Consider the following 17768-nt stretch of genomic DNA (forward strand, 5'->3'; position numbering starts at 1 on the left):
ACCAAGCACTGATAGCGACATTAAACGAGCTGTAGAGGACTTCCAAGATTTCTATAGCCTTGAACAGACAGGTAAGTTTATTTATTTTATTTTTTTAATATTTTTTTAGGGGATGGGGGTGGGTTAGATATCCAAAATTTATTGAGAACGTTTTCATTAAATCATAATACAATTAGGAATTATCACACCCAAAATCCCTGCATTCCCTTCATGATTTGTGAATGTTATTGCGGATTTGGCCAAACTTGTATTGAATCTAGGTGATTCTCTTGCACTAAGAAATTTCCCCATCTATTTACCCCCCCCCCCCCCCCCCATCCCCCACTCTCTCCCTATCTTCCCCATTACCACTATCTTTGCTACTCTCTCTCTCTCTCTCTTTCTCACACTTTATCGCCTTATGAAAGAGAAGAAAGAATATTATAAAGTTAGAACAATAACAGAATATGAGGGAGCTGAAACTGTAACTGAAAATGAAGATAGAGACAGCCGAAGAAGAGAAGAGGATCCCTCTCAGTGGATGGGTTAATATGGGAGGGGGTGGGGCCGTGGGGGTATAGAGTTAGGTTCGGTGTAAAAATGTAAGGGCACCGTAATGGGTTGGGATGAATAAGAGAAAGAGAAAGAGAAAGATTCATAGTGACGGGTGATGGTTAAAAAAGGGCGCAAACGACTCTGTACTTTTATTGTGCCGAGAACAGAAAGAAAAAGAAGAAGAAAGAAAGAAAGAGAGAGAGAGAGAGAGATGTGGGGAAAAGAAAGAATGAAAGAAAGAAAGTAAAAGAAGTGTAAGAAGAAGGAGGAGGAGGAGGAAGATGACATGGACCAGGAGAATAACAAGATGAAGAGTGCATACGAATTCTTTATACCTTAAAGCCGAGAACAACTAACGCACCTGGCCAGATAATGATGAAAAAGAAGAATAAGAAGGAAGGAAGAAAGAAAGAAAAGAGAGCGGGTACGAATTTGTTGAACTTTTCGGAGGCTAGAAGATTAAGGCTTCTGGCTAGGTAATGAAGAAGAAGAAGATGAAAAAGAAAAACTACGAAAGAAAGAGACGACGATTTCAAAAAGTAGAAAGACAGAAAGAAACCATTTAAAATCAAATACTTAACCGAGGACAGAAAGGCTCTTGGCTAGATAAATGAGTAGAAGAAAGAAGAAGAAGAAGAAGAAGAAGAAGAAGAGAAGAAGAAGAAGAAGAAGAAGAAGAAGAAGAAGAAAAGAAGAAGAAGAAGAAGAAGAAGAAGAACACGAAGAAATAAGAAAAAAAAGCAAATGAGAAAGAAAAGGAAAGAAAGAAAGAAGGGAGAGGCGGAAGAAAAAGAAACGGACTCCCTGTTACAAGCTTATAGTAATCTATTTTATTAATGTAGGTATTCGAAGTTACAACCCGTACAAAAAGGGGAAGTCCACCTTGATATTGATTTGGTTTTAATAGAATCAGAAAATAAGAGTAACATTGAAGAGTGGATGATTAAGAAAACAAATGGAGATGGTGATGATGTTGATGATCAGAATGATGTTGCAAATGAAAATGAAAATATGTTGATGTAAATATGGCTGACACAGAAAACTTATTCAATTATACGGGAGTTATACATTATAGTTATGAATGTTTATAGAAATCTGGAAATAATATTGAATATTAATTCAGCACTTGAAAAAGATTAAACAATGTACTCTGATGACCGAAATGCTTTCTTCGTATTGAATTTAGATGAATTTAGGGTTTTACTTGATTTTATTGAGTCTGGGAATGCATTACATAAATCCGGACCATGATGTCTTATTGATTTAAGCAGGATCAATAATTTAGGATTTATCAAATGAAAGTTTAATGAATTCAGAGTAGGGTAAGAATAGATAGTGTTATTTGATACAAAAAAATCTTTATGATTCAGGAACAGGTTATTCATGAATTTAAAAATAAGGATCAAACTCTGATGTACGTCAATATCAAAGATTGTCAGATGTCTGATGACAACTCAAAAAATTCATAACTTTCCTATTTTTTAATCGGATGCTAGTCAAATTTTTACTAATTTGTTTCTCTCATTTTTCTGCTTTTATTAAAAGAAAAAAACTTGATATCAGGTTAGAATTCCCCTTTTGACTTTACCTCACTTATTTTCCTTGCCAAAATAGGCCTATGTCGAACGAAATTGTTTATCCAAACACTATTGTTTGCTGTGAATCATTGACAAAACGTTTTTGTCCTTCTTTGGCAAAATGTGAAGGCCCCTTTTATGGTTACGTTTCATCCCCCTTCCGCTTGTGATACAATAGTCTAGTTCTGGACCCCTTTAAAAAAAAAATATTCGCCGATTATAAGCGTGATGGCGCGATCCCGAAAACCGGTTCTCGGGGATCGCGCCATCACTCGGCCTAACGCTTATAGTCGATGAAAAGAAAAAAAAGGGTCCAGAACTAGACTAGTGATACAATGGACAGCACACCACAAATGATTTCCACGGCCTCGAGCTATTGACAATGAGTGCACGCATTCCGCATGGGTAGTAGTGGGAAAAATTGAAATATCAAGCTAAGCAAATATTATTGAGAATCAGATTAATCAGTAATTCAAATATTCAAAGTTATCAGTTCAAACCTATATTCATCATTTACGTTAAAGGTTAAAAATATATTTACCAAAGGGGCGAATATTTTGAGCAAAAAATCTCTCTCTCTCTCTCTCTCTCTCTATACATATATATCTCTCTTTCTCTCCTTCTCTCTTCTCCCAACTCTATAATAAACAATACCATGAGATAATCTGGTTATTCTTTGATTGTTTATGCTACGTTTCCTAAATTCCTGACTATATCGATAAAAGTTAACAACGTCCAGTATATAGAGATTCCCTCTCCCTATCTCTTCTCCCCTCTCTCTCTCTCTCTCTCTCTTTCGGGGGGGGGGGGCAGAGGTCTTATACTCGGCGGATGAAATGCGAATCGACAAGACGTTGATTATCTCCCCTTTGACCCCCCCCCCCTTGTTTCGGGGGCTACTTTTCAAGCTTGCTTGCATGAAAGTAACACTCTTTAATTTGTTTTGCATTGAACTCTATGCCAATTTTTGGGGCTTTTTTTATGACTTTTGGGGGCTCTTTTTAGCATTTCGGGGGCTAATTCGCCCCGAGACCCCGTGTATTTTTTCACTGATCTCTTGTGTGCACAGAGCATGACTGACGCATTTTCTTCAAACATTTAGCTCCAAACGATTTTGATATGAAACCAATAGTTCATAACAAGACAGGCTATATTGCACACTACGCTCTGTAATGCAAATTAAGTTTAAAAAATTTATAGATGGAAAATCTTTTCGTATAATTAACTAACTAAATAAAAGAACATTTGCAAAAAACGAGATATACCAAAATCATTAAAAAGTGGCGCGTAATGAGCGATGCATGGTTCTAGAAAAATTACCCCCTGGACACTCACCCCACCCCCCCTCCCCCTCCCGGCCAATAACCAGCGAAACAATTTCTCCCCTGGAAAATGCCCACCCCCAGGACAACCACCACCTTGGACAATTATCTGTACCCCTCGAGGACAATTAACCCCCGATTTTTGTTTTTGCTTTTATTAAAACCAACTTATTATCAGGGTAGACTTCTCCGTTAATGAACAGGGGGAGGGGGGGGGGTAATATTCCTCGGGGAGGGTTGCCCTTGGAGGGTAATTTTCCGGGGGGAGGGTATTGTCCTTAGGGGGTAGTTTTCCGGGGGAATTTTCCTGGGGTGATTGTCTAAGGTAATCGTCCTGATACGGCGATGCATGAGGTTGTTCCGATCTTTGATTTTTTGATTCTTAGAATCGCTCATTTTGCATGATTTTGGAGAGATTCGATTTTGTTGATGTAGAAATAGATATCGATTTTTCTATTGGTATGAAAATAGCGTAGCTCGGTCAGGAAATAGCTGAGACTAGCCCGTTTACTTGCTTTTAAATGTCTCTTCTTTAGTCAAAGATGTTTTCGTTCTTGCTGGTCGAACATACCGTCTGATGCTGAGCTAGAAAAGTTGCCATCATCCCGAAATATACCAAAGCCTCTAGCAGTTGTAAATTTAGTTTTAAGTATAATGGATGATAAGATAAAAACAAAGATAATACAACCATTTTCAGAAACAAATTATTTCATTTTCCTGTGCGCATTATTATCTAAATCATGAGTATGCGCCTCAAACTAGGTTTTACGCGCAGTACGTGCGCTACTTTGAAATCGCTGAACTGCCTGCCTAGGCCTAAGGGTTGTTGTATTATTTATGGGAACCTATAATTTACAAGCTAAGCTTTTTAATAGGTTCCTCACATTTCACCCCGTATAACCTTCTATTCAATACAATTAATTTAGACGTCTTTTCATAATGTGACACTTTTAGTATATTTCAAATTATGTTCTAATTTTGTCAATTATGTGAATTCTTTTTTGTGAAATGTGAAACAAATAAACATGAAACTTGAAACTTGTCAAATGAAAGGAACGACCCTACAGTACATGCCTCTACTATAATTTGCTGATCTATTAGGTGAACTTGATAAGGAGACCATGGCCTTGCTACACATGCCTCGCTGCGGTCTGCCGGACGTGCAAGCCGATAAGAACGGAAGAAGGACGAAGCGTTTTGTGACTACGCCATACAAGTGGGACAAGTTTCATTTGACATGGGGAATCTCACGCTACACATCCGACTTTCCAGAAGGTGTACAGCGAGATTTATTCCTGGCAGCATTACAGGTTCTATTATTATTTCACTCCTATGCCTAAGTTAATTAACCAATGTCATGTATGAAAGACCGTGTCGTGAATTCACTGCTGCATTAGTATAAATTGACGACCAAGATCACTTGTTGCGAAATCTTTATCACATGTGCTTCATGACCTGATCCAGGGAAACTATAACTTTGCTACAAACTTGGGTTACAGGGTTGTAAATCAAAGTTTGAGTGTTTGTTTTCCTCTCCTCATTGTAATATTCTACCCTAGCTGGGCCATTGCCCGTTACTGCTCATAAAACATGTTGGAGACAAATTTAACAAGAGTATAGCTGGCCTAGTATAATACTTCTAGCATCGGTAGGGTTGTAAGACTAAAACAAATGCCACCAAACCAATATTTGGAGCCCCCCCCCCCCATATACTCGGGATGTAAAGAGGGGAAAATACTTTTTTATATTCGAACTTAATCAATCTTGATTTCATCAATTACCTTCAAAATTAGATCTGAATCTTAAGTATTGTAATTGCCTTATCACCGGCGTCGGGCACCGCTAAAATGGTACGTTTTGACGAACGCAAACTGTGACGGTGCCCGACGCCGGTGATAACTGCCGTTATCATCCGGGACGCGTTATTTTCTTCTGCGGCACAGATATGGGTTTTTTTTTTTTTTAAAGGGGTCTTGATTTAAACCTAAACCTTTTTCAGTGGGGGGGGGGGGGGGGGGTGTAAAGGCTTACGATTACCGACAAAACTAGCCACCAATTACCGACAAAATTAAATGTCCAATATCGAAAAATTCAACCTTATAAACCTGGGGCCGAAGGCTAAATTGTTTTTCCTATGGACTATCTCTTGTACTTGCATATGCGCAAAATGGTCATTTTCCTCGACGACATAAATATACGAATTATTTCTTCAATTTAGTCAGCATCATAGCTAGACATTTTAATGCAGGCGCGGAGCTGGATCTTATTTTAGGGAGGGGCGGTAGTGAGCAAGAGAATCACTTAAAAGCGCGCTCATTAAGGGGGTGTGGGTGATGGGCCTCCCGCGCGAAGCGCGGAAGCTAAGACGTTTCCTTAAATTATTAGGAAAAGAAGACGATTAATATAATACCGTTTTCGACTGATAATCCTTGGCTCAATGAAGTTCCCCCCCCCTCCCGCGCGAAAGCTTTGGCGTTTCATTGAATTATTATAAAAAAGAAGACGATTTGCTCTACCGTTCTCGACTGTTTATCCTTTTCTGAATTCAGTCCCCCCCCCCTCCCGTGCAAAGTGCGGAAGCTTTGACCTTTCATTAAATTATGAGAAAAAGCAGACGATTCGGTGTACTGTTCTCGACTCTTAATCCTTATCTGAATGAAGCTTCCCCGTCCCGCGCGAAGCGCGGAAGTTTAAACGTTTCATTAAATTATTAGAGAAAGAAGACGATTCGTCATACCGTTTTCGACTCTTAATAAGGCCTATTCATCTGAATTCAGTTTCCCCCTCTCGCGCGAAGTGCGGAAGCTTTGACGTTTCCTTAAATTATTAGAGAAAGAACACGATTCGTTGTACCGTTTTCGACTCTGAATAAGCCCTATTAATTTTGTCTGAATTCAGTTTACCCCTCTCGCGCGAAGCGCGGAAGCTTTGACGTTTCCTTAAATTATTAGAGAAAGAAGACGATTCGTTGTACCGTTCTCGACTTGTCTAAATGAAGTTTTCCCCTTCCGCGCTAAGCGCGGAATTTTTTGCGTTTCATCACAATATAGAGAAAGGAAGACGATTCATCGTACTGTTTTCGAATCTTATTAAGCCCTATTCATCTCAATTCAGTTTCCCCCTCTCGCGCAAAGCGCGAAAACTTTGACGTTTCCTCAAATTATTAGAGAAAAAACACGATACGTTGTACCGTTTTCGACTCTAAATAAGCCCTATTAATTTTGTCTGAATTCAGTTTCTCCCTCTCGCTTTGACGTTTCCTTAAATTATTAGAGAAAGAAGGCGATTCGTTGTACCGTTCTCGACTCGTCTAAATGAAGTTTTCCCCTTCCGCGCGAAGCGCGGATTTTTGGCGTTTCATCACAATATAGAGATAGAAAGACGATTCCTCGTACCGTTTTCTAATCTTATTAAGCCCTATTCATCTGAATTCAGTTTCCCCCTTTCGCGCGAAGCGCGAAAGCTTTGACGTTTCCTCAATTTACAAGAGAAAGAACACGATTCGTCGTTCCGTTCTCGAGTCGTCTAAATGAAGTTTTTCCCCTTCCGCGCGAAGCGCGGAATTTTTGGCGTTTCATCACAACATATAGAAAGGAAGACGATTCCTCGTACCGTTTTCGAATCTTATTAAGCCCTTTTCATCTGAATTCAGTTTCCCCCTCTCGCGCGAAGCTCGAAAGCCTTGACGTTTCCTCAAATTATTAGAGAAAGAACACGATTCGTTGTACCGTTTTCGACTTTTAATAAGCCCTATTTGTCTGAATTCAGTTTCCCACTTTCGCGCGAAGCGCGGAAGCTTTGATGTTTCCTTAAATTATTAGAGATAGAAGACGATTTCGTTGTACCGTTCTCGACTCGTCTAAATGAAGTTTCACCTTCCGCGCGAAGCGCGGAATTTTTGGCCTTCCATCACAGTATAAAGAAAGGAAGAGGATTCGTCGTACCGTTTTTGATTCTTAAACCTTGTTTGAATTGAGTTTCCCCGAAAATGTTAAACCTCTGATTTCTTTAGCTGAACTTATAGGAAAGTGAAACTTCGAGAAAATACAAGTATTGTAGTTGTAGTCACTCTCGAAATGGTCACAACGGATAAGAAATCACAGTTCGTAGGGAAAAAAACTTGTCGGCCGACCAACAATATACATCTCACCGACTTTAAACTTCTGCATTGATATAGTACACGAGGATCGAGCAAGAATACCGACACAGCTGACACGACACAGCAACATATTTACCCGTGTCTTGCTTGCTCCCTCGACGAGACGACTCCACCCAACAACCCCTTCTCTCTTTTACTCCCACTCCTCCTCTCTCAGACTCTTATCTCCCCTCTCTCTCCTCTCTTTCATCCCCCGTATTTTTTGTTTCCCTTTCACTCTTTTTTCTTCTTTTTCCTTTTCTTTCTTTTCTTTCTTTTCCTTTCTCTTTCTTTTTTCCTTCTTTCTCTTTTTCTCTTTCTTTCTTCTTTTTTCTTTCCTTTTTTTTCCTTTCTTTTCTATCTTTTCCTTTCTTTTCCTTTCTTTCTTTCTTTTCCTTTTCTTTTTTTCTTTCTTTTTCCTTTTCTTTTTTCTTTTCTTTCCCTCTCTTTTTCCCTCTCTTTTTTTTCCCTCTCTTTTTTTCCCTCCCTTTTTTTCCCTCTCCTTTTTCCCTCTTCCCCCCCCTTTTCTCTTTTTCCCGACGGCAGCGCAATTTTACCGACAAAATCCTGACAGGTGGGGGGGGGGGGTGTCGCACCCCCCACACCCCCCCTTTGGCGACGCCCCTGCTCAACACGCACCTAATCTGTGCCGCCGAAAAAAATAACGCATCCGGGACAGGTAAACTGCGGGACGGACCATACCGGTAGTGACACTAGATGTGTGCAAGCTACTTGTAGCTAGCTTTTACCACAGTCTTACTGATACTAGCGAGTTTTCTCTCTGCGACGGACAAACCTTCTACGACGCAGGAACACTCAGGGTTACGGCCGTCGCACACAGACCGCCCTCGTTACAATTAGCGGTTTCGCTTTTCCGTGAACGCGTACTTATAGTACGGAGGCATTGCATTGCAATGCCTTTGCAATAGGCTATTTTCGTAATGTAACCAAATGTAAACTAATGCATACACCTTTGTGAAGTGCCTCGATACAAACTATTTCATTCACCTGATAAGAATAATAGTATTTCAATAGACAGAATCCAAATTACATACATAAGTTGTTGCCACTGTATTATGCAGTTTGCATTCTGACTATTGAAATACTTATATAATATTGACTGGCCTTGAGGGGTATATCAGAAATACTGACCAAACTCAGATCATATTGCCCCGAGTCGAAAGACGAGGGCAATATGGTCTTAGCGCGGTCAATATTTCTTATATCCCCCGAAAGTAAAGCCAGTCAATATTTGTATTGTTATCCAAATCAGACATCTAGAGCAAATACAAAACTCCACCATGACAATCTCAAAGAACTGAACAAACTTTGTCAAATCAGTACTGTGCATCCAGTGCTTGACGAAAATGTTTGATACACTGCAAACAGTGTGCATTTGGTGTGATTATTACGTCACAATAGAGTGCGCGCAAAGTGCGCAGGTTCTCGTACGCATAATAGATGCGCAATGAAAATGACAAAATACGGCGCGGTCAATACAAGATGCCCGGATGCCAGACCGTGGAAAATACCAAGGTATATTTTCACTCGTCTCTTCACGCAAAGTCTATACGAGCAAGGAGACCAAGGAAAATACAAAGAATATACCCCTTCGTTCCCACTGCTAGTGAAAACTAGGGCAATACGGTTTTGTAAATGACCAGCTCAGATGTCTGATACGGGCAGGGGCGTAGACAACGGGGGGGGGGGGGGGGATGAGGGGGATGCATCCCCCCACCTCACAAGGTGGGGGGGGGATGGCATGTACAATCATCCCCCCAGGTTTTGGGGAATGATATTTGCTTACAAACCATTCAGTCATTAAGTCATAATGATGATAATAATAGTAATAATAATAATGATAACAATTATAATATTAATAATAATAATAATTATGATGATGATAATAATAATCCTCATCATTATTGTGTTTATTGTTATTAGCCGCATTCACACTGTGAAAGCCAATTCAGACGGTAAAAAAAAGAAAATCTTACAAGTATTTTGTGGTTATCTTGTGGTTTGGAAACCACAAGATAACCACAAGATTAAACAGGCGCGGATCTACGAGGGGGGGGGGGGGGGGGGTTAGGGGGTTTAAACCCCCCCTTGGGCGGCCCCAAAAAACAAACAACAAAAAAAGGGGGAAAAAAGAAGAAAAAAAAAGAAAGAAAAAAGAACGCACGCTGGAGAGAAACCCTTTCAAGTGCAAATATTGTGAGAAGATATTCAACTCATCTGGTAACTTAACCAAACACATGATAACTCTGGATATAATTGTGTATTTAACTGTTACTTGATTGAAAAAGACGTTATCATGCACTGCTTTTTATGGTCTCCATTGTGTTAATAGATGCCAGGAAAACATCACTTACGGGGTTCAAATAAACACCCCCCAAAGAAATCGGCTCGCCGCTTCGCGGCTCGTGGACGATGCTCCGCATCGTCATTATTTTGGTCACCCCCCCCCCTTAGCAAAAAGCTAGTTCCGCCCCTGAGTGAATGCTGAAATAATTTGTATTGAGTATCAAATTTGATTACATTTCGAAAATGGCATATTCCCTTCTACGCAATACAGTACAGACGGGACCACACGACTAGCACAACTTGTCTCGACCACGTACGCACATAAGAGATAGGAGACTGCAAACTTGCTATTGATAAGAGGACTTGCGATTGATCCGAAACAAACGCAACTCCTTAAAGACGGGGCCCAGAATTAGCCCGAATTACCAAGAATCGATTGGTGTGGATTCAGTTTGAAGTTGGTTTGGCGGTGTACGTATCTGGGGTATTATGGATGGCTTGATCCAGGTTATTTCATTCGGGAATGAATCATTGCTGGGGAGGGGTGTAAATCACATATTTCAATTTCATTTCTCATTATAACATGGTTTATAAACTATTTTTTTCCTTTTAATTTTGTTTTAATTTTTTAATACAGTTTTGGAGCTTTTCCTCGGCCCTTACCTTTGAAATGGCGGCAGACCCGACTAGTGCAGACATTGTCATTAGCTTCGTCTCTGGTGACCATGGAGATGGCTACCCTTTCGATGGGAATGATTTAGCGCATGCATTCTTGCCTTTCGACCTTTCAAATCCCATCGCAGGCGATGTTCACCTAAACGACGCAATAACTTGGGGTTGGTTTGTCGTGTAGACATGTAACACTATACTACTCAATGATGGAAAATGAAGTGCTTGTGTCACATTTGCCGCGGCGGCCGTGCGGTCTAAAATATCTACTACCAATAACAATTATAGGACAGCAGCAGTATTCCCACGGTCACATACGGAAGCGGTCACATATGTTAGGGTAGCCGCACGGTGAATTTTGAATTTGTGGAGACAGCAAATCTGCGACTGCCGTGCGGCCTTTGAAGTGATGACGCACGGTCGCCTTAGGCCGTCCCTGCGGCGGCCGTAGCTTTTTGACAAAAAATAAAAGGAAGACGTAAGGTAGCCGCAAGGTGCCCGCAATGCGGCCGAAGGGGAACCATACGGCGACCGTGCGGCCAGACCGATACTATCGCTTCACCCCTAGTATATAAAACGCAAGGCTACCGTACGGTCGCCGTCGAACCGCTCTACGGCGTGTCTAATCGCTACAGCGAACCTAGAAATTAAAACAGTTATAACTCCGCGTTATAATCCCACGGCGACCCGCACGGCCTGTAAAGATAGGGATACGCCCTAGGGTGACCCTGAGGCCACCGGCCGCCGCAAGTATCTGTCGATTTTGGAAGCGTACGGTCGCCGTATCCTAGCCGTAGAGCAAATGTGACCTAGACATTAAAAATAAGTTGTATATCCCACGAAATTGGATGAAACTCACTGTGTGTATTAAATGATATTTGTAATAAAATATTTAGATAATGAAGTTCGAAAGTTCCGTCTTGAATCACTATTATAGTATTAATGACTGCTTTGAGAGAAATAGTTGTTTTTATACGCTCAAGGGAAGGTTAGAATTGTGCTATTACCCGAGGCGTGCCGAGGGGAATAGCCCAATTGTAACCTTCCCGAGAGCGTATAAAAACAACTATTTCTCTCAAAGCAGTCATTAATACTTTTATATGCCGAAAAAAAATAGACTAAAAAATAAAAAATAAAAAATATATTTGTTTTTGTCGAAGATGGGATTCAAACTCTTGCGTACAATACGTGATGTATCTAAAACCAACGCCTTATACCACTCGGCCATCGCGCACTGTTACCATGCTTGGCAGTTTTGTACAATATATACATTAAAATGGATTGAAACCGGCTTCGCGTGATGAATGCTTCGCAAAAGCTCCATTAAACGGACCCTTCTTTTACTTTTGCAATGCATATTGGCACGAACTTAGATCAAGATCTATCGGCAGATGTTGTTTTTTTGTTTTTGGAAGTTTATTTTCGTCTTCATGTCAACAATGCAAGATAAAATTGTCGGTAAGATCGATCGAGATTCAATTGTATTGAAATTACCGACCAATTCTTCGCACACATACGGTATCCTTGATCGCTCAAACCATTTTTTAACATGTAAACCTATGGGGTAACCATGGAGACTGACCTATTTTCCCAATAACCATGGTTATTGGGAAAATAGGTCTGTTTTTACAGGAACAGTTAAAGTTTATGAATGCAATTTCGACCAATCAGATTGCTGGATTACTTAAGTGAGGTATATAAATCTTACTATTCCTATATATATAATATTAATTTAGTATGGGAATGTTATAGTCGGTGTAAAAAGCGGTGATTGTGGCATGAAGTTTGGTGCAAATATTAAAGTTATTTCTAGTCATATTTCGCACTTGAGGGCATTATGTTCTGCTATTATGTTTACGATGTGACCTACAAAGAATGAGAAAGTTCACAAATTCTTTTTCATCTTCTTTTTTAACAGGATTAGAGCATAATTTGATCATCGCGCATGAATTGGGCCACAGTCTAGGTTTGAGCCATTCTCATAATATCGGTTCCCTGATGTATCCATTCTTCGATCCTTACACTGATCCTCCTGATCTTGATGATGACATAGCCGGAATCCGTGCTCTCTATGGTGAGTTCAATGTTCGAAAAACCCCTTCCTAAACTACAGTGAAACTTTAACTGAAGTCCCAACCGTAAACGTCAACGTAAAATGTCATTTTTGAAAGAAAATACGACGCAGCAAACAACCCTGTTCGAGTCGTGTAGCTACCACAATAGGGACTTTTAGATTTGCGTGGACTGATACGTATGACGTCCATTCAAGGCAGTGCATTAAAAGGACGTCGATCGTAGCAATCCACGTTGTCGTTGTGCAAATCTAAAAGTCCCTAATACATCAGTCACACCAACGAGACCGACGCTGTCATTTTCTGTCATTTTTATAAAAATAGTGATGTCAGAGAAGTACAAGTCTATTGACCTGCATACAATGTATAGGGTGTTGCATCATGACAGAGACCGCTTGGGACCGTGGCTGTGGACGTGTCACAAATATGGTATCCGAATATACTCGTTATGGGTTATACACATGATATTGACTGTACACTTTTTGTTGATTTCTAGAAATTTTATTTGGGATTTGTTGAGGTAGAGTAATGCAAATGATTACAATTGGTCTAAATGAGGTCACATTACATACCATGTAGGGTGTATATATAATATTATTGCTTATATAGCGCTTAATACGTTGGGAATGTCCGAGTTTCTAAGCGCTTTACATTATTACCCCCGGTCATTGGATTCTGGCTTGCCCGCACACAATGTATGCACTTTCTCCACTCCCAGGGGAGCATTCCAACAAGAGCTACTAGGTTCGAACTGCTAAGCAATTCGACATTGGCTTTCGCATCCTACCGGGTACCCATTTAACACCTGGGTGGAGAGTGGCAAATGTAGATCAATGTCTTGTCAAAGGACATTAGTGCCGTGGTGGGACTCGAACCGCGGACCTTGTGATCGTTAGTCCGGTGACGTATCCACTCGACCACAACACCTCTACATACAGGTGGATACACAAGCGGGGTGTTTTAAGGGTTACCCCCCATCAATGTTTCTGTCAGTTGCGGATCCATGGGGGACCCGGGTGGCAAGTCCCCACTTGCCCCCTAAAACTGGTAACGTTGATTTAACCTTAAAAAAAAAAAAAACAAAAAACACCACCCCCTTACAATTTTTTTTTTATTTTAAAAATGTTTGGCTCAAGGGGTGGGGGGGGGGGGGGGCTGGTGTTAAGCAGCAAACAAAATAATGCTCCTCCCCCCCCCCCCTGCACTGTGTGAAATATCGGTCGGCGCGATTTTCAAATTCCCGAAGGCAAAAAAAAGGAAAACAAATTGGTGATAACTACCCCCCCCCCCCCCCCCCCTCCCTCCCACTGAGCGATATTGTCGGTCGGCGCGTTTTTTTTTCAAGTTTCCGGGGGCAAAAAAGAAAACAAAAATTAGTGCTGGCAGTACCTACCATCTACCTCTCCTTTAGCCTTTAGTCAAGGCACTCGTGCTGTATTTCCATAAACGCGCCTGAATACATAGACTAATCGCGCGACGACTGTGATCTGTCTCGGTCCAGCGATCACTGCTGTAAAGCCACAGTGCGTTAGTCTATATTCAGACCCTGCTCGGCAGACAAGCAGCGCGCGAGGCCTTGTCCAAAGGCTACCTCTCCTTCAGCTCGAGAAGAGGAGATCTCCACTGCTGTCCCATCGCCTAAGTAATAATCATTCCCTTACCTTCCACTTCTCATACTTCACGTTAAACAGGGGTAAAGTGCGATGCACCGCCAGACGGTGTCGATACGGAGAGTGTCTTGATATATGAAGGGTCTCCTGGAGTAGTGTATAATTACACCTGCATGACGGGCTATACAGCCAATCCTTTGGACCTGATGGTCGTCTGTGAACAGAACAACACGGCAATTACTGCAAGTTGGTCCCCTGGTCCACCTAAATGCACGCCGGGTATGTAAAACAGTAAAAAATATTGAATAGAAACTCCATTAATATAAATAAATTCTAATTGAGTTACGATTTCTTTTTCCGGGATAAGGTGAATATTAAATGATTTCCAGCAGATTCCAAGTAAATGAGTGTTTGTGTGTGTGCGTGTGCGTGTGTGTTAGGGCGTTGTGGAAATATAATATATATAGATGCAGGGAAAAGTCCAAAGAATTTTTCTCTATTTTTGTGTCGCTCCAATTTGGGGGATTCTGAGGAGGCTAGAAACAGTGTGTGGTATATGTGTGGAAGTGTGGCGGGTGGTGTGTGTGTGTGTGTGTGTGTGTGTGTGTGTGTGTGTCGCATGGTGATTTATTTAAAAAAAAAATTATCAATCGTACAATTTGTGTAATGGATATGTTTAGAATTCATGTGAAGATGAAAAACAACTTTATTTTATTTCTAAGACTGATTTGTATTGTTTGGAATCAATAAAAAAAAACTATTGAAGAAAAAAAGTGGATAGAAGAACTAATAGATTGATTGAATAATCCTTTTGGGCGGTTTATTTGATTATGATGCACATCCTGAAATGAAATTGATTTTACTTATTTTCTTGTATTATTATGATTTTGCACCATTTCGATTTAAATAGAAGAAGCAACAACGACAATGCAGCCAACAACAATGCAGCCGACGACAACAGCAATGCAGCCGACGACAACGACAATGCAGCCGACGACAACAGCAATGCAGCCGACGGTACCACCAGCAAGTATGTAGACCTATGTTTACCTACAGAAATTGACGATATTACTGGGGTTTGTAGCTATTGCCATTTGGAATCCGCTCTGACCATTTTTTTCCAAAATGGCTGCTCAAAATGGCCGCTCGGTACATTTTCCCTGACAGTCAGGCTATTTTTCAAGATGGCCGCCAGAAGTTTTTTTTTTTTTAAATCAGAAATAGTCAAATATATTATTTTAGCAGTATGTTTTTCATGTTTTTTATCCTTGAGAAGAAAAAAAAAATATAATAATTTTATCATAACGTCCTTTCAACAAGATCAACATTGAATGTTGATCTTCGCAATGACAGTGTATCTTTCTCTTTAGAAAATGAACTTGTGTGTAAAGGCGAGAACGGCAATATCAAATGCGATGAGGGACTTATCCACATCGTTTCTGCCGTCTGGGGGCGCACTGACACCGAACCAGCTTGTGGCAAAACTAGTGAAGAAAGAAATTGTGAATTGGATGTGATCGAGTACTTGGCGCCTCTGTGTGAAAATGAGCCATCGTGTGATTTTAAACCCAAGGGGTCTCTCTTCGACAATAAGCAACCGTGTAAAGGTGTCAGAAAGTACTTGAATTGCACGTACACCTGCGAAGGTAATAGGCCTCCCTCCATTTATCTACTTAAATAGATTCGATTGTGTCATTTAGGAAGCACAAAAACGTTCATGAGTAAAATTTTAGATTCTCCATCAAGATGGGCATTAATTAAAAGAAAGAGAGAGAGAGAGAGAGAGAGAGAGAGAGCGCGCGCGCGAATAAATATTGTAATATAAACTCCATTTATAGAAATAAATTCTAATTGAGTTATATACGATTTCTTTTTTCCGGGATAAGGTGAATATTAAAGGATTTCCAGCAGATTCCAAGTAAATGAGTGTTTGTATGTGTGCGTGCTTGTGTGTGTTAGGGCGTTGTGGAAATATTGGATATATAGATGCAGGGGAAAGTCCGTAATATTTTCAAAAAGAACTGTTGGGATTTAGGAAAGAAGAAAAGAATATTACAGGGAAGGCAGGTAAATTAGCCTTACATATTGTTTTTATTTTTTAAATAAGATTTTTTTTTTTTTTTTTGTGTCGCTCCAATTTGGGGTATTCTGAGGAGGCTAGGAACAGTGTGTGGTATATGTGTGGAAGTGTGGTCGGGTGGTGTGTGTGTGCGTGTGCGTGTGTGTGTGTGTCGCATGGTGATTTAATTTTTGTTTTAATTATCAATCGTAAAATTTGTGTAATGAATATGTTTAGAATTCATGTCAATATGAAAAACAGCTGTATTTTATTTCTAAGACTGATTTGTATTGTTTGGAATCAATAAAAAAAAACTATTGAAGAAAAAAAAGTGGATAGAAGTGCTAAGAACTAATAAATTGATTGAATAATCCTTATGGGCGGTTATTTTGATTATGATGCACATCCTGAAACGAAATTGATTTTACTTATTTTCTTGTATTATTATGATTTTGCACCATTTCGATTTAAATAGAAGAAGCAACAACGACAATGCAGCCAACAACAATGCAGCCGACGACAACAGCAATGCAGCCGACGGTACCACCAGCAAGTATGTAGACCTATGTTTACCTACAGAAATTGACGATATTACTGGGGTTGTAGCTGTCAGTGTTGTAGATAAAGGAGGCATACCGATTAGGGGGAGGAGAGCACCAGCCCCCTTTACATATCGAATTACACAAAAAGGGAGTGAATCTGCAATAATTGCAAACACTGCCGCAAAGTCGACCTGGGGCAATGTCAATAGCCCTGTCAATCCTCTAATAAAACATGCGAACATGACAATAACGTATATCGTAATCTGAACGTGATTTACATAGGTTGTGAAATATGTTTCTGAAATCTCCCTTTCGATTTCCTTCAAAGTCTTTCTTTCATGTTAAAAGAGAAATGATAAATAGACAGAAAATAAATAGAGAGATAACGAAAGACTGAAAGAGACAATTCATGGAAAATCGATGAGAAAAGAAGTCGATAGGACCATGGGCGTGTACGCCCATGATAGGACCAAACGTCCCCCCTAAATCAGAGGTTTTGCTAAAGCCGGGAAAGTTTGAAGAAAAACCGATTACAAAATTAATGAGAAAGTTATGATTTTTGAAGGTGCAATCTGGTTATATCTTGCTTTTCCTCCCACTACTGAAAATCTTAAGGGAAATTGTAAATTTGTTAATCATACATTAACTCACGACCCTGTGAGTGTTTGTGTTCCTATCAATTAATTTAAGTGTCGTGGTATAGTGGTCGATTCACTTGACCCTCAATCCATCATGTCCAAGGGCTTGGGGTTCGAATCACACCCTTGTACTAACGTACCTAGCTCAGGAAGACATTAATGCTCATTTGGCATTCTCCACCCAGGTGTAAATGGGTACTTGCAAGGCCCTTGCATTGATGCTGATTAGGCTTCCCTGGGTAAACAAAGTATCATTATAAATTGAATTCCAATTCTCTTACCTATTTTAGAATGTTTTAA

General features: G+C 40.2%; 1 protein-coding gene across 1 annotated transcript; it reads left to right on the top strand.

Moving 5' to 3' along the window:
* Positions 1 to 10417: 10417 nt before the first annotated feature.
* On the top strand, positions 10418 to 17768 carry LOC115921597 (interstitial collagenase-like). Its single transcript, XM_030979195.1, has 7 exons — positions 10418 to 10725; positions 11708 to 11726; positions 12466 to 12621; positions 14311 to 14371; positions 15140 to 15259; positions 16764 to 16841; positions 17759 to 17768. The coding sequence occupies exons 1-7, from the start codon at positions 10549 to 10551 to the stop codon at positions 17766 to 17768; spliced, it is 621 nt and encodes a 206-aa protein (XP_030835055.1). The 5' UTR covers positions 10418 to 10548.

The sequence above is a fragment of the Strongylocentrotus purpuratus genome, unplaced genomic scaffold (genome assembly GCF_000002235.5).
Source record: "Strongylocentrotus purpuratus isolate Spur 01 unplaced genomic scaffold, Spur_5.0 spur5_scaffold_10, whole genome shotgun sequence".
Classification (NCBI taxonomy): Eukaryota; Metazoa; Echinodermata; class Echinoidea; order Camarodonta; family Strongylocentrotidae; genus Strongylocentrotus; species Strongylocentrotus purpuratus.